At 32.4% G+C, this 26,984-nt stretch overlaps 1 protein-coding gene and 1 long non-coding RNA gene across 3 annotated transcripts; both read left to right on the top strand.

The window, feature by feature from the left end:
• LOC123674998 (transmembrane ascorbate-dependent reductase CYB561-like) lies at nt 1-23,458 on the top strand. Of its 2 annotated transcripts, none has more exons than XM_045610211.1 (5): nt 1-287; nt 10,351-10,565; nt 10,622-10,830; nt 22,857-23,011; nt 23,110-23,458. In XM_045610211.1, exons 1-5 carry the CDS (start codon nt 232-234, stop codon nt 23,273-23,275), a joined length of 801 nt encoding a protein of 266 aa, XP_045466167.1. In that variant the 5' UTR covers nt 1-231; the 3' UTR covers nt 23,276-23,458. The 2 variants fall into 2 exon arrangements, with proteins under 2 accessions (XP_045466167.1, XP_045466168.1); XM_045610212.1 differs by lacking the exon at nt 1-287 and adding an exon at nt 8,698-8,831.
• On the top strand, nt 18,696-19,900 carry LOC123674999. Its single transcript, XR_006746730.1, has 3 exons — nt 18,696-19,275; nt 19,616-19,736; nt 19,805-19,900. It is a non-coding gene; the product is annotated as an uncharacterized LOC123674999 (long non-coding RNA).
• Nucleotides 23,459-26,984: the final 3,526 nt, after the last annotated feature.

Below are 26,984 nucleotides of genomic sequence, written 5' to 3'. Positions count from 1 at the left end.
AATATACAATGATGAAGAAAAAACAAAACATTACTTGTTATTTTCATGGATTGTGCCGTTTGTACATGAAGGAGAAATCTAATATAAATTATTTAAATTGAAAAACGTACGAATTCGGATTAATACTTTCTGGAGCTCACTTCTTCCCAATTTCAACCATATGCTAAGTTCTTCGGGGGGGAAAACGCCTCTCTATCGATTTTTTCCGCGACTTGTTGCATCGACGATCTCATGAGTTCAGAATCGGACAGTCTGTTGGGTGAAGAAGACCACGAGAGTTTGTTAAGGTAAGAACAATTACCAATTATTTAATTTTTCCGACTCATAATCTCATGAATAATTTTTTTTTCATTCCTTTATACTCCAATTATTCGACGATATCATATGTGAAATATGCGAATAAATTAGTTTTGCAATTGATTTTCCTAGTGATATTAGATAAGGAGTTATTTTAACACGCAAATATTTTTTATTTCAAGAAAAATTTATTAGCGATAAAATAAATTTCCTACTTGTATGGTTCTGTAGGTAAGTGATTCTATATGAGAAATCTAGAATTTCTCTAATATCAATAATAAAAACATTGCATATATTTAAAAATTCTCCACATTCTCAAGACAAATAAATAATTGTTTCATTTAGTTAAACTCCTTCTCTAGTTGAGGATCACGAATTTTTCCACGTGAAAATTTATCTTTAAATAACTTCTTACGTTTTTCCTGTCATCCAAATTCAATGGAATACATCTTCCAGAATGAGCGCAATTCATATGTGAAAACTGTAACAAACTGATAAAATATTTGAGACATTCTATTTTGTTATTTTTCTTTCTTTATTTTCTATCGACAAAAAAAATGACCGCTTAGAAATTGTCAAAACGATAATATAATATTCTGATTAAAATCAACCAAGCAAAAAAAACAACTGACCAACCAACAAATCAGAAAACCAATTCATTAAGCAAGAATAAACAAGAACCAATCAAAATCAATAAAAGAGCAAACATATTACCAATTTTGTAATCAATCAATCACAACAGCAACAACATTAATATACCTATTCTTATTCTCGATAGATATTTCCATTGCAATTGAAATTAGAACTTTGAGAGACATCAAGAAATAGTATTTTTGAGCGCTCGTCTCCGAACTTATCGCTCTAACATTTCGTCAAATGTGTTTAATTTTCGGAAATGGACTGTATCGATAACTTTCGCCTCACTGGTGAGTGGTGACGAATACGTCAACAAATCCTATATTATCATTTCGTAAACATGATAACTCTCGAAAGGAAATACCTAAAAACTTGAAATTTTCAAGGTAGGTTCTCAAATACTATGGTTGAGTTCGTAAATAAGCAAATCCCATTAGGGGTTCCGTAAATATGCTTGATACAAAATTTCATATTGTTCGCGTCATCACCTGAACTAGAGAAAATTAAAAGATAATCAAAAAAACATGACAGTATTTCCCTGGCCAGTAAAATTACGCCATTGAAATTCAGAGAGTATATGTGAATAGTAAATACCATTTTCAAGTTTTGTGCTGATTACAAGAGAATCATAGAAAATTCAACAAGTACCTACTTAAATATAATTAAAAATAAATTGTACTGAATATTTCTGTGACAACTGATCCGATCGCGTCCAAATTTTGCATGTATGTATGAATATATGCTGAGTGCATAATTTCGTGTTGATAGCATCGTCCAAACCATAAGAAATTCAATAAGCAAAATATCGTTAAAAAATTATCCAAAGACTGACTTTATGTCAGTCTTTGGACTTCAATCAGATATTACTAAAACGTTCAGTAGTTTCGGAGATTAGTATGTACAGACTAGAAAAAAAATTTAAAAATTCCTTTTTTTACTTTTCATTATCCTTTTTTTGTTGCCGATGATAATTTTTCCCTTATGAAAATGAAATATGCCTACATACACTCCGGTTCCTACTGTTTTTTATAGTGTTTTCCAATGAAAAAGAGCTACTCCCGACATTCCTCAAAAGAAAAATCTAATTATGATCTACGTTCATTAATAATTTAGAGAAAGAAGGTAGTCAAAAGTCTTTGGGACGCAACCCCTATGAGGATGCTACAACCCTACGAATTTGAATAGGTACAGGGGTCGAGTTACGTCCGATTTCATTGTTTACATAAATGAAAATTATTCGAAATAAATGTTCGAATTGAGCTCCATCCGCTTCCATACAATTGAAACGTGATGAATGAATAATTGACGTACATTTCGAAAGACTTCTGACTTTAATTGATGACACTCCTGAATTATTTTTTGTCGTAAATCTCACTTTGATAGAATTTTCACTATGAGATATTCAGCAGCAGTATAATCAGGAAGTGCTCCATCCAGTTGAAAAAACCTCATCTAGAGAATATTCTTGTAATTTTGAAGTAATTCCTCCATCTGGGGGATATTAAATTTTGGAGTATATCCTTCACCCTTCAGCATTCCAATTTCCGGAGATGATGGACCAACGATATGATGGCCCAAAATTCCAGCCAAACAGTGGCGTACTCAAGGGGGGATATCCAATATCCATTATAAGTCACAACATTCAATAATTCAATTGTGCAAAAATTTAACCAACGAATTCATCAACCAGCGGTTATATCAAAGGGCAGGATCTGATCCAACTGTCGTCGGCAGAAACATTATCAACATACGGGCTATAAATGCCAAATTGATGATAAACAATCGCGTTAAAATTAATGAGATTCTGAAATAAAAACTCCGAACTACTATAGAATTGAAACAGCGGCACCCATGATAGCAATTTCTCCAATTTTTTAGGAACCTAAACCTAAAGAAAATAAATAATATCATATTATTATATCTAATTATCCTTTGTCGCAAAGAATCTCTTTACCGAAGTTTTGGATTCCATTACTTACTGCGTTAACATTTTCATTCACAAAGAAAGGTTAGTAGGTTAAGTATATTCTGTTTGAGATGGATGACATCAATTTTTCTATTATATTCCGTGTTCAACTTTTAATGGGTGTTGCATCATCTCAAAACTAATCAAAATCTTAGCAAACTTCTTTGAAAAACTTTTTCAAAAGAAGGAACATTTTGCAGAGAATCTTCAAGTTTTTCGCGCTTGAATACAACAACTGACACTTCGACAGGTGAAAATAAATCTCAAGAATCTAACCAAATTTTTTTTTTCGTCTATAAGTCTTTATCCCTGCCAAAGGCTTATGTCTGGGTACGCCACTGCAGCCAAACACTTTGTTTTTCTGGGCGTAAGTTTTTCTCTCGTTATGTTAAATGAGAATAAACATAACTCCAATATCGACAGTTGTGAGGAGTTCTATTTCCCAAATGAGGCGATCGAAAAAGTGCATTTATTTTCTTGCTTAACTTTTCACCTGAGAAATTCGAACCAGACATACATATCTAAAAATAAAATTAAAAAATGTTTTCCTACAACTGCTATGGAAAGTAGCGTATTCTTCATAGCTTACTCAATTTCAAAACTATGTATTGCTCATACTGTGGGAAATATTATTCCCCACGGATTTGCCCACACCTCGCTTGGTAGACCAATGAAATTAGGCTTTTGAGTCGTTTCTATGGAAACGCAAAAATAAGCACATACTGTCAACGAAGGTCATTTTGATTTGAATCAAGTCCATTACTTGAATTTTTGAAATTTATGCAGTTGTAGGAAAAGTATAGTGTGCAACATATGGAGAAAGTCATTTTCTCGCTCGTGGGTTTGCGGCACTCGCCTTTCAGGCTCGTGCCACAAACTTCCACACTCGCGAAAAAAATTGGACTTTCCCCACTTGTTGCACAATACACTATTAAGATAATTTATCACTCATCTCCTATAAAATTTTTGGGATTGTAACACACCTTCGTATGAGGGTTGTTTTCAATGGTTAAACATACGGCAAAATGTATCCCCTTAGAAACATTTTAATGATCATATCTGATCAAATGCCGAAGATCAGTATAATATGAGAAATATCTGGGTTGGCTCCTCTTTATTGGAACACCTTGGATGTATAGGTTCATTTTAAGTTAAGTATTTATTCCGAAAAAAATAAAGAAAACTTATAACTTCGAACTACAAGAACTTGTATCATTATACCATTCAATGTTTACATTTCCATTACCACCATAGACCTTTCCAACTTGTAAACGGTTCCAAAGATTTTTAATGCAAAAAATCTTATGATCAAAATTAAAAGAAACTTTCGGAGATAACTGGACAATAGCACTTACAAAAGTAAAATTAAAATAGTGGTGTAATGGAGGAGAAGGACTATCATGAATACAATAAATACTTCCTCAAAAAAAAATAATAAAGTTGAAAATTCGAGTAGTTATTTTCAACCTACTCAGATCTATTATTAGGGAAATATTGGGAATTGTTTCTCGATGTTTTGATTGTTTTTTTTTATGGTTCTAATCACATTATGTTTCTATCCAGAACAAATTCTCTTTCACATCCACAGGCAGAATTTCAATATGGTCAAAACTTTTTTCACTGAAGAATTAGTTCTATTTCAGATATTCTGCCTGAATTTGCATGGTGCGAATAATAAGACATTTTGCATCTAGCTTGTCATCTTTTTCTTAATCTACTCCCACAATCTAACTCGGGAGATTCCGAAATATTGCACGCTCTTTTCAATATTCTTCTTGAATTTTTCCTGGTTCTGGTAACGCAATAAAAGCTTGACATCATGCTTGAAATTATCATTTCACATCTGATTATAGAATGTCATAGGTTTCGATAGAATTTGTAGTTTTGGAATTATTAGAAAAACAAAATTTCGAATGCCCATATTCTGTGAAGCCCTCGTCAGATTTTGCCTATTCGAACTCGACTGCGGCATTTCAGATCTTAACCTATCCTGGAAATTTCTCTTTTGACTTATTTTTCGTCTCATTTACGGCACACCCTGACCTGTCAGCACCACATAATAATAACTGCCATAGTGACGAAATGATAGAAGATCTGTTCAAATACAATAATCTTTTGGTACATGCCAACAGATTTATGCACGACAAAACAAAGAACTCTCGAATAATAATCAATTTTATAAATTTTGAGAAAGTAGTAGGTAAACCAATATTTAATTAAATATTTCAATTCATTCTTGAAAATATTTAATTCATATATTTCGATATTCCATATTAATTGAATGAGCAGGCATAATTCATTATGGAATCTAGTAATACAGCTTGAGAGAAAGATGTTTTTAATTTGGTATGTCAGTTAATTAAAAATGTTCAAACCCCTCTATTATTTTCACTTTTAGATTTCAGAACCACTCATCTTGATATTTTCTATAATATTCTTCCACGAAATAGGTCCTGGACCCTTATCAGTAAAAACACATTTCTTCTCAAAAATCCTACTTATATCGTCGACATAGTCACCTGAAAATATTAATTCCATGTGAGGCTAACTGCTAATTATAAACTCCTAAATTCTTAGAAGAAACATTTATAAGCAGGAAAACCTTCGAATTTTTTTTTTTAGTTTGAAGATAAATCATTCACAAAATAACTGTGGTTGTTCGAATGTTATTCAATTTTAGGATGAAAGATGAGAAATGACAGTTATTTTGTACGTACTATCATTATTCAATTTAAATACATATTTCAGGACAGAATACAAAGGATTCTGTTTTCAATAAATGAATGACTTAGGAAATGTATCAACTTCTAGCTGTAGATTTTACGACCTCCAAAATCAAATCAGATATTTCGAAAATGTCTATGTTCGATTATTTTCGGTGGTGAATGTAGATCTGGAGTTCGTTTGCCTCAGAAAGATATTGCATTGGTTGTGAAACTCGTTTATTGTTAGTATAACAGCTACCTCTAATCACATTGTTCAACATAGCGTGACTCTCATACTTTGTATTAAGACTTGTGCAACTCAGTTTTATTGGAATAACGTTCATATTCTGATTGTAATTTCAACTTTTTTATATTGTGAAGTCTCGAATGTATCCACATGCAGTTCGTGGCTGAACTTCCAATCTTGATTCTAGAGTATAAAAATCTAGATTCTAGAGTATACTGAAAAAAATTCTAAATGACTTAACATAATATACGGGGTGTTTCATTTTATACCGGACAAAACTATATAATCATGTAGATGACATATCAAACCGTTCCTTCATAACGGCAATCCAAATTTCTCCTTCGGTCCTCTAACATAATTGAAAGGTTGGACTTTGAGAGCCAAAATTTGAAATTGCACAGTCCACTGTCGAAACATTCCAGATATTAGTATAAAATTATCACAGAAAAAAAATTCGCTGTGATTTCACTGAATGTAAAAAAAAATTTTGTTCTATTTTTGAAAGAATCTTCTCACATAAATTCCTATAAAAATGAGTTGGTTTAGGGACTAAAATTCATTTTGACAATCGAGCAAAAAAATCTCAAATGTTGCAGGTTTTCCGCCATTTAAATTTTTTTTTTCAAGGTTCTTTATCTTTTCTGAATTGAGCACTCTAAAATATTACGATTCGACCAAAAATGGTGACTTCAAAAGTTTTACATAACTGACCACACTCAATAGAATATTGGTCAGAAACGACGTTGCACAACCTGTATCTCGCTATATGTTATAAGGCAAAAATGATTCGCCCGGTATCATCTACATGACTATATAGGTTTGACTAGTATAAAATGAAAACACCCTGTATAATTTCAAGAATACTTCATTTTATTGAACAGCTCCTAATTAGAAATATTGAAATCATTGTGACGTCATATCCTGAGTTGGTGCTTTTCGAATATACGTGTGAAATGCATTTATATATTTATATGTAGTACAAATGTGATACAATCAATAGAAAAAGATAAATACTAAATCGAGAGGAGGCCAGACATCGCTTATTATATTTCGGTAATTTTATGAATCATTTGATGAACATTTTGTTGACAAAGGACGACCGGACAAGGGCAACTTTATCATCCTTTGATTGATTGAGGTTTGAATATATTAATTGGCCACCAGACAACTATGCATTGAAATAAGTTATGAGAACGTTATTACTTCAATTTCAGCAATCCATCAGATTACCATTACCTGACAGAAATTTATTTACCACAGAGCACTCAAAAAATCCTTAGTTCGCGTCAGGGCTTTCTTGATTTTTTTAGATATATTTATTGAATCTTCTATTGTTCTGTTGTAGTAATTGCAATATTGGGTATTTATTTTCCAATATTCTTCTTGAATTGTATACAACTTAGAATTGTATTTTATATATACACACAAAAACTTAACTTCATTGATTTTGTGGCCGTGGAATATTCCATCCAATATGCAGTTTTGGAATTAACAGGAAAAATATTTCGAACGCCTTTATATACATATAAAATTTCGGAACACCTACTCAACCGGGGTGTCATTTGAGATCCGAACTAACCTATCCTAAGTTTCTATGTCTTTTCGTTCGGGAGAAATCGTGTTTACGGCCGTACAGACATTCTTAAACTTGACCACGAATTCAAAGAGTCAGAAACCTCATCGTTTAAGACCATATCCTGCTAAAAATCCAAAAATTGAAGTCATTATCACGAATTATCCAAGATCTGGAAGGAACGTGCTTGTAGTTTCTTCTAGAAAATGTCCGAAAATGGATCCCTTTGGAGCTGTAACCCTTAAAAGAAGACAATTGAAATTTATTTTGACGCTTGAAATTTGATGTTACATTCATACACCTTAGCTGGTTCAGTTGGTTTTGATCGTGAATGGCGTTGAGTTGAATAGCTTGCTAGACTTCGAACTGGATGTCATGATTGCCAGGCATATTATAATCCTGCTTCTCTGAATAAAGACGTTATTTATTTATTTTTATTTCATTTATTCATTTAACATAATACTTTATCACACATTTATCAAAAATATCAAAGCTTGACAAATACCTTTATGGAAATCTTGATAGAACGTTGAATGCTACTGTCAGCTTTCAGTCAAATATGCTCTATTAGATTCTGCAATCTGATGAGCCCCAAAAACAGCGAAACCAGTATATCGCCACTCACATTCGATGGCAGCACGTTTCCCTGTATTTATCCTAGATTCTGGTACCTCAATTGTCGTATTAAACGTGTCGCTTTATAATTGAAGCGTGATCCTTCATCGTGATAGTAATCTATGTTTGCACCGTTTTCATTCGATTCTTGGATTCAAATATGTAATTATTTCCTCAGATTTCTTATTGAAAATAGTAAACTAAAATGGATTTCAAATACAACTTTGTACCTCTCTCATATTGACAAAGAATATTATTCAATTTTATATGTAACAATAAATTAGGTGATAAGATATTGAAATTAACTGAGGGCTTATCATTTCAATAAACCCCTTGCTTTTAATGGAAAGCAAACCTTGAAAGAGCTAGGTAGTCACCTCTTCATTCCACACTCATACTGTAAAGGTCTTGGTAAAAATAAGCTATGAAATTCAGAACTTCTTACAACTTTCAATAATATTTTATTTTGTGATGAATTATTTGAAGTATTCCATTATATTTTATATTGGACGGAATAACATTACGTCATGAACATGAACTGTCAAGCACAGAAAAAAATTAATTTTCTTCGATTGTTTCCCATTGATATTGAACGATTATAATCGATTTAATTTAAACGAAAACCACAAAAGAGATAAGAAGCTCCCTAGTCCTCCTTCCTCAACTTCTCGAAACTTCATTTCAGTATAAATCTAACTACTTATAACGAAAGATTTTGTACGATAAATTTATTCAATTGTGTCTGTTGATTATGTTCGCTAGATTCACTTCTTCGGAAGCCGTACCTTTTCTGTAAGTTGAACAAATTTTTTGTGACTTGCAGCTTTATACAGGCTTATTAATAATTCTAACATTGTAGTGTTCTTTATACCGATTTTCACTCATAGTGGCATTCTATTGGATGAAACATCGAATCTGACAATCGTGAATTCCATTATATCAATTCTTATTAAAATTTTGTGAACTCTCTGTTGCCAAACCCACTATAATTAAATAAAAAATACTTCAAAACGCTCTTTAAAGTAACTATGATTATTTATAATTATAACGGAGGCTTGGAGAGGCAGGATAGGAAAACAAAACAACCCTGTATTGTACAGAGTACAGCGGGCGATCTCTACACAAAACAAGCTTTTTGAAAGTGAGGAAAAAAGTTTTCAATAATACACTCACCGGCACAAAATCGGGTCCACCTAAAATTTTGCTGAAGTTCGTTTACCGAGATCTTCAGTAATTTTCAATCCATTTCAATTGTTTTTACGTCAAATTAAAGATGAATTCTTTGGTATCAAAACAAACTCAAGAAAAGTTTTCCATAAATGTTGATAGCTTATTTATAGGTACAGGGTGAAAAAAATATGTATTTATAGTCCCATTTCTTAACACCCTGTGTGATCTGTAGAACAGTTGGGAAAATTTGTAGAGTTTACGCTCAGTTTATTACAAAAAATATCCTTTTCGCCATCTTTCAGCTTTTATTTCACCTTGATATCTTGATTTCTTTTGAAGATACGCGTAGTCAAATGAAAGCTTGGAATTTTCTTTACGGAAAAATTTAATTGATGTTTTAATATTCAACAGAAATTTGAAACAAAAAGGAAAAATAATTAGGATTTTCATGTTCCCATCTCTCGCGGAAACAACGAGACATCGAATTGATAAGACGAATAATGCGATCTTGAAGAATTGCGTCGTATTCAAATTGCAACGCAAATCGCAGCTCATCAAGTGTTTCGAGTAGTATAAGAATTTTTTTTTGAATTTCATCCTAGATATGTTCAATCGGATTCAGATCCAGGCTACATGCAGGCCATTCTAATCGGTGGATATGAACCTCATCCATATATGGGTTAACAATATTTGCTAAATGCGGTCTTGCATTGTGGTGCATTAAAATGAAGTCATCTCCAACAAATGAGGCATAGGGAACTACACTTTCCAGAAGAACTTCTTGTATGTAACGTTGAGCATTTAGAAGCCAAAGGTGCCAAAAGGAAGCGAAATTATAGTTCAGCTAATCTTGTAATTATTTTAGCCTTAATATTTGAAATTTTAGGGGGGGCCGGAAAAATTTCGGGGTGGGGGCTATGCCCCCTGGGATTGTTCTTGGTGCGGTTGACCTTGGTAAGCCCATCTCCTTATTGAGTACTCAGTGAAAATGACTTCGAATGAAAAAAAAATTATTTTAAGTACAGAAATAAAAAATTGCCAACAATCAATTCGTTCCATCATATTTTCAATTAATTGATCAAGCGTTATTGAATGATTTCTGTGAAAAAGCTATCATTCTAACCTTATTGATTTTTTATAGAAACACGCACATGGAGGCTCAAGCAGAACATGCCAGACTCAAACAGTATAACACTCTCTACACCATAACGACCATACTCGGAGGGGGTTTGGTCATTCTAACGTTCATATGGCTGGATCATTATGTAGGAGGTTTCTCATTAGAGAAGCCAAACACTGAGTTCAACTGGCATCCTTTTCTGATGGTGACAGGGATGTTGTTCCTCTATTCTCAATGTAAGCATCGTTTTAGGAAGGGAAATTAAATATTTATCAATTTTACCTTTCCACAGCCATACTAGTGTACAGGACCGGAAGAAACACGAAGAAATTCACTCTGAAGTGCGTTCATGCAGGTCTTCACATAACTATACTCATTATGGCATCTTTGGGATTGAAAGCTGTTTTCGATTCCCACAATTTTGCTTCTCCTCCTATCGCCAACTTGTACTCACTCCATTCATGGCTTGGCATACTGACCTTCGCCCTTTTCTGCGGACAAGTAAGTTGTCTGTTACTAGCGAGGTTAATACTTAGGACTCGCTCTGCTCGCCGAAGGGGCTCCGCCCCTTGGACCCCGTCACTATGCCGGTAGATCCTTCACTGGGTATCCGGCTAGAAAATAAAAGCTTTTTTTCCGAAACCTTGTATCGTTAGCTGATTTCAGACGATTCACTCGGTATACTATGCTGGTTCTAGGTTGGAATTCTATATGATTTTTTTCCTAGAATATACCGTTTCGCCCTTGCTCACATGAAAATATTTGATGCAAATCCTAACTTTTCATGACGACAAATCAAGGGCGGTCCTAGCCTTAAATTTTGAGGGGGTTCGCCATTTTGGGCTTCGAGTTTTTCTATGGGACCAAATCCCATATTACACCGATATCAAGCCTAACCTCTCAAAAATATTTATATTTAGATATTCATATGAATATTTATATAAGGCGTACAACTTTGCTTCCGCCGCGGCAACGGCGCGCCGTTTTGCAATAGATGGCTGTAACGGTAAGTGCTAGTAGAAATAAATATAACGTAGATGTCACACAATAAGTTTAGGTATTTGTGAACATAACGCCATCGACATGTTAGTCGATTTGTATCTGCATCATAAAGTTATTCACGATTAGCTGCCATACGTCCCGGTACGCCGGGACATGTCCCGGTTTGGACCATTGAGTCCCCGTGTCCCGGTTAGTTATTCAATTGTCCCGGTCAGTAATTTGACCGTTATGAGATTCATATTTCCTTATATATTGTAGGTGAGACAAAATTTGTTTTCATGGAATCTCAACGGATTCCAGTAATTATAAATCTGAAATGCTGTTTCCGTTGCTCAAACATTATTTTTCAGAAACCGAAGGATTGAAAATAAAATTATTAAAATTGTTCAAAAAAATAGTCTTATGCAATCACTTTATTTTATATTGAATCCTTAGAGTACCTTAATATTTCCATATAAAATATTTTCGCTGTCAGTGCGGTACTTACTTCGAAGTAAAATAAAGGCGAGTTTTTTTTTAATTCGACAATGAAACTATCGGTTGTCCAGCGCATAGACTTCACAATACTGCTTCCACTTCCGCCGATATGATTTTAATTTCTGTGCATTCTATTGGTCTTAAAATTTTCAAATATTTTTCGATATTTTTTGTAAGGGTCGAACGATGAAAGGTTTTCGTGAGTATGCAGAAACAACTTACAGCAATGTTCTTTCTTATTCTAGAATTCGATGGCTTTCACTAGTTCTAGCTATTGAACGCTTGCTGAAGCTATGGGTGCCATTGAAAAAAAATTTCTCAGCTGAAAAAAAGGCCTTAAAAGCTGTAACCGATTTTTTTTGACTCTTTATTAGAACTTTATACTCTATTTCTACACAGTCAAGCATTTCTGATTGACAAACCGATTGAAAGTATTGAAAAATCATTAATTACTGTTATTAAAGATTAAAGTAAAAATTAATTGAGAGGATAGGTACTAAGAAAGAGTTGAATGGAAGATTACTAAATAACTATTTCGGAAACCAAACAAGACAAGTCTACAGGGTGGCCACTTTTTTAATGGGTTTGTATTGGTAGCTTTTAAGCCATAAGAGTTAGAAGGTTTAAATGATTATTATAAAAGAAGAACCAAGAAACCAGTATACTGGTTTCTTGCTTTGATCCTAATATGTTCCATTTAGTTCAAGATGGGTAAGTTGACTTTCTTATCGAAATTTATTGCATATTGCATGTTGCCAATTAAACTGAATAAAGGTAATACAGATCCGACCCAAAGAAAATTGGATAAGGGTCAAAATCACCTGAAAATCTACTTTGAATGATATATCGTTGAATTCAGCGTTAAAAGTTATTTCGAAAAATGTCATAAAATATGCAGGTCCGTATTGAAAAAATTGAGGTTGAGGGTGTCCCAGAGAGTACGAAACGTTGGAAACGAAATCTGATTACGTCAAATTGAGGATAATTTACTGTCGAATAAAAAATTCCTGTGACATTTTTTGATGATATTTGAAATAAAGTGGGAAAAAAAGAAAAATCAAAATGACATAATTTACTTTTCTTATATCTCAATAATAATGCTTCTATGCATGCAACTTTTTTTCCATTTGACCGACTTTCTAACTCTTATGGTTTAAAAGTTACCAATACAATCCCATTAAAAAAGTGGCCACCCTGTAGACTTGTCATGTTATGAGTTTCCATACAGTTTTATAATACGTCATAATCTCAAACAATTTATTAATATGAATTTCTACCAAGTAAAGACCGATCCCATCAAGAAGATCTGGGCATACTGGCAACGTTGCAGATTATTTGGCATTTGACAGACGTTACGTATTGAACATAATTGCCGCCACCGGATATAAACAATGAATAAAATAGTAGTTTTTGACGAGAAAAAGCCATTTTTTTTTAGGGAAAAGCTTGAAATGTGATTAATTAATCATTTCTAACGAGAATCAGTTGATAAAATACAAGAAAACTAGCTATTAATGTGGATAACCTTACCTTCATCAAGCCAATTTTACAAATTTTTAAAAAAAACCAGCAGGATTGAGGAATTTATGTCACCGGATTCGTGATCTAATACCCAAAATTAGTAGGTAAGCAAAATTTCATCACTTTTGAATCATTATCAAAATTAATTCTATATAGTAAACATTCACCTGTTTTTCTTTTCAGAAGATGGATTATTATACAGGATTTGGATGGATAATTATACAGGATTTTTATTTGTGGAATATCAATTAGAAATATCTAGATGTTGGACCAATTCAAGTCTGAAAATTGAGATTAAAGCTTCAAATTATTAACTAATTTGTAAAGAAATACACAATATTTGATCAATTATTATATAGGGTGTATATATTTGAAGTAGTAATTAGTCATTTTTGGAGAAATGAGACATTTTGAAATCTGAAATTCTCATTTCTCTAGAAATGGCAATTTCTTTCTTATTTAAAAAATTTGGGAAAAATGCATAATCAAAATGTGAGAGTTATTATCAGTCAATAGAAATACTACCTGAAATAAAGAAACTGCATTCAATGTTTATTTTCAGTTTTGACAAATATTGAATTTACATAATCATTCGATAAGATCTATGAAAAGACCTACAGTGAAATGTTGTTTTAGGAATATTCAGTATAGCTGTAATAAACAAACTGAAAAGAGGCAGAATGAATAATAGATCTACCTTTCGGATACCCATATCTGAGAAATCAGGTTATAAGAAGTCCCTCATTTCCAAGGTTTATCAATACATTTTTCAGTTGAGCAGCAAATTATTCTTCTATTCCATATTTTGTGAAGAAATACAATATAATTGAACAATTTGAAGGACCTATTGGAAATTCCTGACGAACTAAGGAGTTTTTTAGTATCTGAAGATTGTATTGATGCTATGTTATAGAACGAGACTTGTGGCTCTGGGTTTTACTCAGAAGTGAATTAAACAGGGCAATTTATGTCCTATATAGTAAATAAAATTTTGATAGATAAAAGTTTCAAAAGATCAACAATTGATCATAGTATTTACATAAATCAAAAAATAACTGGCTTACTATTGTTGCATTGTACATGGATGACTTTTTTGTTTTAACTAATGTTAATTCTGAATGAATTTTCTGATAGAAAATTTTATGATAAAGAAATTAGAAGAAGCTAAAAAATGATTAGGGATGAATATTACTAGAAATTATGGAAAAGGTAGTAAAGCTATCGATTATATTCTTCAAATATGTATTGCAATAATTCAACATGTCTGATTGTGAACATGTGAAAACTAAATTGAATTTTGATTCAACAAAACAGAGTTGTAATGATGAACCATATAAGAAATTAATAGGTTTATTAATATCTTCAGCAGTATTAACTAGTCCTGATATAGCATACTCTGTTAATTTCTTGAGTCAATTTAATAATGATCTCATTGTTGAACACTGGAAAAGTGCAAAACTCATTTCAAGATACAAAGATAATTGTTCAATTTTTACTTCAGTCAAAAGGAACTGAGTATTTGAAATCGGTACTAAAATTGTATCGGCCAATACTATTGACCCATATGGGTCAATAACTACATTGACTTGATTTTTTCAAATGTTAACTTTGGATCTGAATCAATGAATAATTTAATTCTTACCAAAATGAAAAGCAATGAATAAATCAGTAGGATAGCATTTTTGAAATGGCCATATAGCACCTATTCCTATAACGATTAAAAGATTGGAAACTTTAGTGAACAAATAGGTAGGTATCAACATTTTTATACAAATTTGATCATTCATTCATGACATGGAAATTTTCAATAAATAGTTGCTTTTTAAAGTATTTTATACCTTCATTGAATTGCTGGAAAATTGATACCAATTTCGAAAGTGACTGCCATGTTAAATTCTTCATATACTGAATGATCCTTCAAAATTTATTTCTGTCGTAACATTTTGACTAGTATTTCAACTGATATATTCCATACGTCATTGAAATCAATATCTTCAAAGTACTATTCGAAAGACTTATAATGGAATTTAGAAAAATATGTCTTTCTCAATTTCATAGTCATATATGATATGATGCATAAGTCCAAATTTAATTAATTCACATCTAAAGTGAATGTTATTTTTAGAAATATTCAGTATAGCTATAATAAACCAACTAAAAAGAGACATAATGAATAGACTTGCCTTTCAAATACCCATGGCCTATGTTACCTCATAAGCAATTACCTACAATATCTTATCTTGGTGAAACCTTTTTGAGAAATCAGGTGATAAGTTTGAGAGTCTCTAATATCCAAGGCTTATTAATACATGTTTCAGTTGAGCGGAATATAATATAACAGGGTATATATAGTTGAAATTATTAGTATGAAAGATTTGACTTATTCATTATAAATTCAACAGCACTGCACTCAAATTCTTCAAAAACGGAGTGGTCACTTATATTTTTGCACTCCTCTGTCGTAAAAGTGTATATTTTAGATATTCAAAAAACTCATGGAAACTTTTGACTGTTATCTGACTAACTTGGCTCTTTTTTTTCCAGTAATAAAGCCAATTGTGAATTATCTATAAGGAGTCTTTCTATCTGTTTAATACTGTTTCATAGTAGCATAACTTTTACTCCAATCCAAGACTGAATTGATGAATGAAGCTTCTGTTCTCTTTGGTAGTTCCATCTTCTGTCGCAATAAATTCAAATTCTCACGAAAGGAAATGTAGTTTTATAGATTGTGGAAAATAAACGAAAAATTCCTGAAATAAAATAACATTCATCCAATTAATTCCAAATAATACAAACCCTTCAAACAAACCTGAATTGAGGAAAATGCATTCGATGATATAAATGTTCATTTCCAAATTTTGACAAATATCTATCGAATTTTTGATTCGCCGTAGACTTTGCATTTTATCTGTCGGCATTTATTTAAATATTGAATAACAATTTTGGAAACTGCAAACTTTTTCAAGAACTTTCATATATCGAAATGGAATATTTATTATTAACATGACACTGACAGCCAAATTGTCCACAGATACCACAGAAATATGGGACTTGAAATGTCAAAATGATCCGAAACACCCCGTATACTCGAAAACCGCGGGGAGAATCGAAGGTTTGGGATTTTTCCCGGGATCTCCAGACGATTTTGAGGGGGGTCTTATTCTTGTCATTTTTGCTCTAGATGGTCCCGTTTGGGCTGTGATTTTACGTTTAAAGTTTGACGTATATGTGCAAGCGGTTTTATATATACTTAGATTAAGAATTAATCGACAAGCGTACAAGATTTAAATAGGCCATATTGGCTATTATAATGATAGATGTCAGCTCGATAGGTGACATATTGAAGTTAGTAAACATGAAGTGTTAAATTATAGAAGAACATCACCAAAATTCAAAAAATTATTTCTCTATTCACTCTCAAGCTATAGCCACATTATCTCAAAAACTTATTTTGGTTACTCTCTAAGAGTTCAATATCAACTTTATAAAGTGGCGACAGAGTTATATTCAAGTATGGAAATCACTTGTGCACAATAGATATCTAATAATCTTCAGAGAGTTGACAGACAGATCCCTCGCTGAACGGAGAGAAAAGCCTAACATTTTACGAGCATGAGATGAGGTTTCAATTATGTGATTCTTAAAGGTCATTTTTGAGTCGAAAATAACCCCCAAATCGTTGATTTTATTGCACACTGATAAATTGGTGCCGTTGATTTGGTAACTGTAATCAATAGTCTCAAAATAACGTGAAAAAGTTATTTTTTGATATTTAGCCAAGTTCAGTTTTAGCAAGTTTAAGTCACACCATCTTGAAAGGTTATTTAAATCAGACGGCAAACTCCCAGCATCAGATATGGATTGAACCGTTCTAAACATCTCCAAATCATTAGCAAACAACAGAAAGGAACTATTGGTAATAACATTTGGAAGGTCATTAACAAACACATTAAACAACACCGGACCCATATGAGATCCCTGGGGAACCCCAAAGGGGACCTTGATAGGGTCAGATAGTGAACTCCCGTATTTGACATATTGTACTCTATCACTTAAATAGGATTTCATCCCCTCCAAGATATTTCCTTCAAATCCTATAGATTCGAGCTTTGCTAGTAATTGATGCACCCTATCAAAAGCTTTGGAGAAGTCCGTTTACCTGCAGTTTATTCTCTAATGCGCCAATAATAGACTTCTGGTATAGTAATAAATTTGTGGTTGTAGAACGACCTCAACAGAAGCCATGTTGTCCGCTGATAACAATATTTTTGAGGTCCCAGAACAATCTCTTGGATATTGAACAGTCAAGCATCTTTGGTAACTCAGATTGATTACATATACCTTCATACACGGAAAAAAATCTATTCTCAAATCAAGAAACAGGATATTCTTGAAATATTAAACTTGATTCAAGTATATATTGAATCGGAAAAAGTAAAGTAGGAAATTTGGTATACTTGGAATGAATAAATAGAATACCGAATACATATACTTCATAGAAATATATAATACTCCATACAAGTAAATGATGTATTCAAAATGAAGGAATAAATTTATTGATTCAAGAATACTGCTACATTTTGTTTGAACATACGATATTGCGACTTCGAAGATATCATTTACTCATTATGAAAATTGAAATATACTCATGAGTATATTTCAATTTGGAATGCATTCACAAAGATGAATTGGAGACCTATTTGCTCATTTTCATGTTCGAGATTAATCATAATAAATGAAAATATGAAATTTTGTGGACAAAATTTCGTCATAGTGAGACATATTTCATTTTAATATTTAACTATTAGGGTTTGAGTGTTAGAAGGGGAGTGAATAATTCATCTGAACTACACCCTGTGATTGAATTAGCAAATAATATGAATTTTATTTCTTTTTATGTTCATTGTCGCTAACCAACTCAATAAAGGCCATACTAGATAATTTGTTAATATACCGTTTCACAATACATCTAGTTTCTGATGCTAAAATTGAGGTATATATATATATATATATATATTGAGGTAAGTTATGTGATTTTTTGAGATGTGTTAATAATACATAAAAATATAAGTGACATTGATTTTGGTGAGCAATCATGAACCTAAAAAATGATGAGAAAAACACATTTTTCATCTCATTTGAATTTTGACCAGTCTCTTGAAATAACTTTTGTTTCAACATTCAAAAATGGATGAGGTATACTGTATACTAGCAATCAAACACCTGGGATTGCCCCAGATAGCAAGGTTCTCGTGACCGACACAACATGGGAATAATCGTTAACAGTTTACGTTATATGTGTGATATAGAATAAGCCAAAAATTATTTAATGGAAAGAAATGTATTTTACAAAATATAATTCCTTTGAGAGGTGTCTAATGACCCAAGTGCTTGATGAGTGAAATATTTAAATAAAAAAAAAACTAAAATATTTTGATCACGGATTTCGTTTTGAATAAGATGAATGACAAAATTTGTTTTGATTTTTGAAAAATTCAAATGATCCAGTTCAGAATAAACCATTCATAATCTGAATTATATTTGCATGTACTAGATCTGAGTATATTATACCGAAATATACTAAAACGCGAGTTCTTTTCCCTGCATCGTCGTCAACATGATTCGACTCGTTTGATATGCCGCGCCAATGAAAACGTTCTTATCCACCTGTTGGCAGTATTTATCGTAATACAAGTATATAAATGCTTTCATCCACTAGATTCAAGAATATTATTCGAAGATATACTAAAATGCGCCCTCTGTGCAGTTTGTATTAGAAAATATCTCTTTCGATCCCCTTCAGTCTCATTTAGGTGATAGGACTGATCGGTCTACGAAAGTTTTGATTGTGTTATAAGTGTTAGATACTGAATACATACTGCAAAAAGCAAAATTTAATTAGGAATAAGGGATACATGGAGTGTCTGATTGGAACATTTCAAGGTAAGTTTTTATTGAGAAATAATTTCAACTCATCTAATTTTTTTTCATTAATTCGGATTTCATTTTCCTTTTCATGATGCTCTTGGTGTTTTTTACCATTGTAATTCAGCTTGATATCTTTGTATCATTCCTTTGAGGACTAGGTATTTTTGAATTGATATTTTCAACAGAATTCTTACTTTTTCAGAACAAATACGTTAATATTTAATAGTATTTTAATAGGGTGTGTTATAAAGATTTTCTAGAGATTTCTAATTATTTTCGAAATACTAATGCACTTTTTGAATACAACTTCCTATTCATAATTGATGAATGTTAATTGAATTTGATTCTTTTGCAGAATATGGAAATTGTTCATGAACAATTGGAAGTTACGTTATCATTTGCTGATGAAAATGCAAATCAATAGATATCTATCGATATGAGTGAGATACAATTTTGGAATAATTCTTCAGGACCAGGTAGTATTTTTCATTCGAAAAAGTCCACGATAAAATTTATTAATCACAAATTTCTTCTTCCTTTGCAGATCTCAAGTGATATTGGACAAATCATTCAAGAACAGAAAAATAGAGCAACACAGAGGAATCAAACCGCCAAGCCCAACTTGTTTTTGGTATCAGGGGAAAATCTATTATAGCCGAAAAGTTTCCAACTTGTTGTATAGATGTAGATGAACTTTTAAGAATGTATCTCGAATTCTCTCCACCTAAATAATTTATTCTTTAGAAGATAACTATGTTCCTTTAATCCTTTGTATAGTACAATGTTTTATCCTGTATTTGTATAAATGTAATACAATTTTTTTCCAATGTAGATATTGTTTATTTGTTGGTTTTTATTTATTTTATGATGATTTGAGAAATAAATTCGTTTTTTATATATGCTGTATTTTATTTATTATTTAGATTAAGAAATCTAATGGATTGGATAGATAATTGCATTTATTCTTTCGAATAATTTCATTTCAAAGAATTGATTTGAAATTAATATTCATTTCAAGTAAGTTTACTGTTTCTTCGGAACAACCATAAAATTAATTTTGAATTTACCATATTACATACTTATTCGTACACTAACTTAATTTTGGTTTGAGTATATCAATTCTTTCATTCGAGTATATGATTCACTACCTTCAAACGAAGAAATGATTGAAATTGAAGAATTCAATATCTTGTCTTGAAAATATTTTATATTCGAACGAAATTCATCAACCACTCATTTCAAGTATAATCATTTACTCACAGCAAATATAAGAATATTCTTTGGACCAATAATACCGACTTTATTAAATTCAAGAATATCATATACTTATTTGGAATACTTGGTATATTTAAATTTGGAGAATAAAGTATACTTGACCCAAATTTATTATAATCTTGCTTATATATGAATCTATCATATACTTCAACCAAATATTATTCACTCAATTTGAGAATAGATTTTTTTGCGTGTAGTTGGTAACATTATCACGAGACCCACTTTTGTGGATGGGTGTTATGAAACTGTGTTTCCAAGAATTGGGAAATATTCCCCTTTGAAGAGATAGATTAAACAAAGAGTGAATTGGTTTTGCTAGAGTAAAAATGCAATTTTTGATCAAATGTAAAGGGATCCCATCAGGGCCATATGATAATTTATATGAAAAGGTGAGCACCAAATCGATAACTTCTTTAATCTCTACAGTGTAAGAGCAAATGTCAACAGTATTCTCATGGGTATAATGTGGGATTTGACTAACTATAGTATCATCATACAATGTCGAAAAATAGTCCGAGAAGAGATTAACTATCTTGTTAGAGCTTGAACTAGAAACACCGTTATAAGTCATACAAGATGGTAGATTAAATGGCTTTTTTTTATCGTTAATGAACTTTCAAAAATAACGAATATTTCGATATTTTCATTTTGAAATTTCAATTAAAAAGAATATATGATATGGTATCCCTACAAAGCACTGATATATCTTAAAAATATTTGTAAAAAAATTCTACAAGAAATCATTACATCATTTCATTACATTGATTTCGAAAGTTTTAAGACCGTCTCCTTAGGAGGCTGACGAATTAGGAAATCAAAATGATTTTATCGTCAAATATGTTTTTGAGAACATCGATATACATAGGCGTACAACTTTGCTTTCCCCGTTTTTTTCCAAAATTCGAGGCTTTACGTGAAAAACTGGTTTATACATTTATGATTCAAAGTATTGTCCATCGCTGGCCACTACTTCCTCCCATCTTTCCGGTAGCCTACGAATCCCGCATTGAAAAAACAGGTCATCTTTCGAAGTGATACAGAATCGATGCAATTTTTTACTTCTTCATAAGACCGGAAGTGCTGATCAGCCAGGCCGTGTGCCATTGATCGAAACAAATGATAGTCCAAGGAAGCAAAGTCTTGAGAATACGGCGGAAGGGGTACGACTGCCCATTTCATCGTTTTCAAATATGACTTGACCAATTTCGCAACATGGGGTCGAGCATTGTCATGCTGTAAAATCACTTTATCATGTCTCTCGTTGTATTGCGGCTGTTTGTCTTTCAATTCTCAGCTCAAACAAACACATTAATTGCAGTCGATAACGATCGCCTGTCATTGTTTCAGTCGGTTTTAACAACTCATAATACACTCCGCCGAGCTGGTCCCTCCAAATACTAACTCCAAATACTGAGCATGACCCCATGATTTTCTGCGCTTGGGATTATCGCAATAAACCTATGTTTCGTCTCCAGTAACAATGCGATGCAGAAATCCCTTCCTTCTTCACCTTGCAATCAGCTGTTCACAAGCAAACAAACGTTGTTCAACCAATCTCGGCATCAACTCGTACCTCACCCAATTTCCTTGTTTCTGAATCATTCCCATGACTTTCAGGCGTTTTGAAATGGTTTTTGCGTCACTCCCAATAATCCTGCCAATTCTTGTTGCGTTTGACACGAGTCTTGATCAAGTAATGCCTCCAATTCTGCATCTTCAACAACCTTCTTCCTTCCATACATTGAAACCACTCTCTGCACGTTCTTTCAGTAATAACGGCCTCACTATATGTATTTGAGAGCATTCGATGAGCCTCAGCCGCAGATTTCTTCATATTAAAACAGAAAATTAAAACCTCCCGCAAATGATGAGAATTTGGCTCGTAGCATTGAGTGAATTATCTCAGAGTTTTTCCTTTTTTTTTAATCTTTTCAACAATTTAAAAGTTGATGACGTAATCGCGTATTTTTTTAATCGACCGATAATAAATCATTATTCAAAAATTTTCTACCTTTGTAGGAACTGAACTTTTAGCTCTCCTTATAGCTTCATGTTGCTTCTGCTCATCTTCTACAAAACTCTATTTAAGAGATCTTCCTCCTACTTGATTATATACCTTGGATCGATTAAATAGTAATGCTTTGTCAGTAGTTTCAGCTGCATTAGTGGCATATCTACAATAAAAGAATATTTACTTTCCCTTATCCAAAAAAATACCTGATAGATATAAAAGGATTAGAAAAGAGCTTTAGTTGAATATTATCAGGTTTTTGTCCCTCCTTCCGAAATGTAGCTAATGAATAACTTTTCTCTAATTTCAGCTTCTGATTGGTTTCACCACTTTCTTGTTTCCTGGAGGAAGCAAGGGTTTAAGAGCAGCAGTTATACCCTATCACGTGAGCCTGGGATCTGCAGGATTCTTCATGGCGATAGTTACAGCCATCCTGGGATGGACTGAAAAAGTTATGTTTTACTTGTGAGTACAATATCCCGAATTATAATTTTGAATGTAATGAATAGAATTATGCTGAGTGTGTAACTTATCATAATATTTCAAATTCTTCCATTTTTCAGGGGTAACAGCTATGAGAAATTGCCGTTTTCTGCGACTTTATTGAATTTAATTGGAGTTGTGACGGTAATATTCGGCATTCTGACGTTACATCTTGTGAATGATGTCCGATACGCTAGAGAAGAGGTCATTGAAGATGAAGTTCCATTATCAGGAGAACGAGATTAATAAATATCGAAATGAGAAGTAATCGAAATTGTCAGAGTCTAGTCAGAGACTATACTGTATTTAATTTAGTGTTTGTTATACTTATCATTCATTTTGGTGCTAAAAAAAGAGTGATGCAAAGAAATCTAACCAAATATGTTGGTGCTATTGTATAATATTTTGTTATTATATGTTATAATAAAGTGTCGTCTATTTACTCCATTCAGATGTGTAGTTAACGGAGGGCTTAACGGTGAAGTAATAAATAGTGCATGATCAATAAACGTGGAAGTATGGCAAAATAAAAATAATGAAGTAAGTAAACATAATCATGAAACTTATGATTAGTGCTCATCTGATTATCTAACTGGAAAACCGAAATAAATATGAAAAATTGTTGGAAATTAAAAATAACCACTTCGAAAAGAACTGCAGACCAAGACTTTGTAATTGGCCTAATAATCTATCCTTCACTTCGTGGAATAGAAAAAATGGTGTAATAAAACAAATTAGGCAGTTAGTTAGAACCCCCGGCAATCGAACCCTTACAATTAATTCACTTAATACAGGTACCTACTGCAAATTGAGCGTCCCTTAGTGTGTTTAGATATTTTTTCTCCTAGAGGCAATCAACAGCTTAATGCTTGACATGCTTGAAGTTGAAAGTGTGCCCGTTCCATCTTCCAACTGCCGTAGAAATCCCGTTTTAGAATTCGATTGCAGACTGCGGTTTATCGGGATTGTCTTTACCTATAAAGAAGTCATATCTTGTTTTTCGACACCTCCAAGTTTCCAGAAATTTCTTTGGGACCAGTGAATTTATTGCCTAACAATACTTTAAAATGAACCCTGGTATTTAGCGGATCGCAGTATTCACTTCAAAGGGACATCTGACCAAGCGTTTTCATGGACTAGTTCAAGTGACTTTGGATATACTTCACCTATGTGAGACCTAGGTGTTGTCAGAGTTGCATTATTGCCCGCACTACCCTTGTTTCAATTGTGTTGCAAAATGCAAATTCCAGAAAAGAGATAATTCAATCTAAAATTTATAATTTTGGAATACGAAAATACGACTAATAAATCATTAATCAATGACGTCCAGTGGTTAAGGCTTGATAATTAATCAGGCTATCGGGAGCTTGCCTCATCTCAACCTCAATATTTGCTGGATAAATTAGTATTTCGGAATGATGTGCATGATATTTCTGTTAGGAGTAAATGTAGACTCATTTTGTCTAGGTTCACAACATTCATGTTTCAGCAATAATTCATATTTATTCAATAATTTTTAATGGTATTCCAGATTTTTAAGATTTCAGTTTTCTGTATGAATTGAAGGAAAAGTTCTGTGAACTCTTTAGTAACTGCTCTCGCCTGAGCTCAGTCATTTTTTTCTCGGGTTATAGTCATAGGATTGTTTACCATATGTATTTTAAATATTTTCGTTTTTTTTCCTTTTCAAAAAAATATATAACTTGATATACATTTAATAGCTCACCGACAAACTTTGCCATATAAGAGATCAAGTAATTCTAACAAACAAAAAATTGTGGGAACAAATGTCCGATTTCAATTATTTAAAGAAATAAATGGCTTCAATAGTTTCATTCATACAGGTTGATTCACCGCGATGGTTATTAGACGTTTATGGAAAACTAATCATAATTTTGTGCTACAAATTTGCATGTTGGAACTTGAGGCAATGATCATTCTTCCTAAAATATTTTCAGATATCTACAGCTTCCGGTTATACCGGAAACATACTACTATTTCCATATTTCAAATGGCACACCCAATATATTATTACATCATAAGATAGCTTTTTTGAAGAAAATTTCAGCAATATTCCATAACTTGGGTGAAAACTCAAGGGTTCATCATTCTTATGAAAAAAATGTTGGCGTCAGGGACTTTTTTTTCGAAAAAACATTTTTCATTTTCGATTCTGCAAATACGTAGTATTATGTATATATTATCTTTTTATGCGTACAACCGAATAATAAAAAATATAGCTTCTAATTTGAAAATGCTGAGTTTTAATGAATTTGAGTTGTCCAAGTTTATGATCTTCTGATAAACACCCTGTACATTTTTCGTCCAAACCGCGAACAGGTTCATAATACTACGTCTTGCAGAATCGAAAAAAATAAGGATTTTTTCTGCAGAAATATTCAAAAACATGAGTACTCGACACCACCATTTTTTTTCATAAGAATCCCATTAACTCATGAACCGTTGACTTTTTTGCAAAAGGTATGGCATAATGCTGAAATTGTCATAAAAAAAGCTATCTAATGGTGCAATAATATACTGGGGAGGGACATTTGAAATAAAGAAGTAGTAGTCTGTTTCCGGTATAACCGGAAATTGTACAGAAAAATATTTTAGGGAGAAAGATCAATAATTGAAATCGGACATATGTTTCCATAATGTTTTTTTTTTAAATTAGGTACATGACTTATCATAAGGCAAAGTTTGTCGGTGAGCTAATAAATAACCCTGTATACATTTCTCATCAAACTATAAAAATCTTTCAAAGTTTCAATTTCAAACGGAAAATCAAAGAAGTACCAATCTATGATAATCTGTCGATTTTTTCAACATTTTGGAATTTATAGATGTTGTTTTTCAAATGTGACCGTAGGAAAAAATCTAATGGTTTCAAATCCAGAGCCTTTGATGGCCACCGAATATTTGAATTATCTGAAGTTCACAGATTTGTTGATTTGCCGTGTTAAACTGAAACTTTTGATTCTTTTTACAGTTTGATAAGAACATCATATATCATGAGGGGAACATATTTTTGAAAGGGGTTAAAAGCGATTTTTCAGTTATAGAAATGTTTATGGTGTAGGTAGGTACATTTCAAAAATACGAGTTTCTATTATAACTTCAAAACTAATTACAATAAAAACAAGTGATTACACCAATGGAGCTACTGAAAAAAGTAGAATGTTTGTTTCATGTTAAAAACATGTAATGTAAAAAAAAATGTTCAAACCATAGGGCCTCAATAATCTCATTAAAATGGCAAAGCTGTAAAAATTTTAGGTCGTAACTACGGTATATCTTTGGGGTGGCGGAGCCTATACTATATCTGATTTTCACATCACATGATACTGCGTACAGTCAAAGAATGATTACTCATCACACATCACAGCACAAGATAAAAGAAGGTAGAGCATGCAAAGTTTCAGTATTACTTTGAAAACTACTTTGGATTACAAACATGGGTTCCGCTGAAAACTTTTGGCATTTAACAGTAACTAGTTTCGAATGCAAAATCTTAGGAATTTTTCATATGTTGAATATGCAATGTGTTATTTATTATAACGGCGGCTTAGTAAAGACAGTTTGGAGATTTTTTGCAGAAAATCTTGACAAACGCAGAGGAGCGGAACAACCTTATGTTGTTTTTGAGAATCTAGGATGAAAGATGAAATATGAAAAGACGGCAAGCAAACTGGGTCGAATTGCCGCCCATCAAATAGAGGTGCCTGAAACGGTCGCTTTACTGTTTCGACCCTAACACCGGCCTTGGTTCTCACCAAATTAATTTCCTCAAAAATCTTACCGGAAAATGTGCCATTCATTTTTTCTAACTCAAAGTAATTCTGAGATCCCCTCACTAGACAACGAATTTGGTACACCCGATACAGTTCGTAGAATGAATAAGAGATTAAATGATTTGTATATTCTATGGGATAGGAGAACAAAATAAACCGTA

Source organism: Harmonia axyridis, chromosome 3, assembly GCF_914767665.1.
Source record: "Harmonia axyridis chromosome 3, icHarAxyr1.1, whole genome shotgun sequence".
NCBI lineage: Eukaryota > Metazoa > Arthropoda > Insecta > Coleoptera > Coccinellidae > Harmonia > Harmonia axyridis.
Note: the sequence above shows the minus strand (reverse complement) of the source record. Positions and strands in the feature narration are given on the sequence as shown.

What these genes read in the sequence shown, in the direction of transcription:
- LOC123674998 (XM_045610211.1), top strand. Translation starts at nt 232, where the DNA reads ATGAGTTCAGAATCGGACAGTCTGTTGGGTGAAGAAGACCACGAGAGT. An exon ending in GTTGTTCCTCTATTCTCAAT is followed by an intron (nt 10,566 to 10,621) that starts GTAAGCATCGTT and finishes ACCTTTCCACAG; the next exon opens with CCATACTAGTGTACAGGACC. An exon ending in GAAAAAGTTATGTTTTACTT is followed by an intron (nt 23,012 to 23,109) that starts GTGAGTACAATA and finishes TCCATTTTTCAG; the next exon opens with GGGTAACAGCTATGAGAAAT.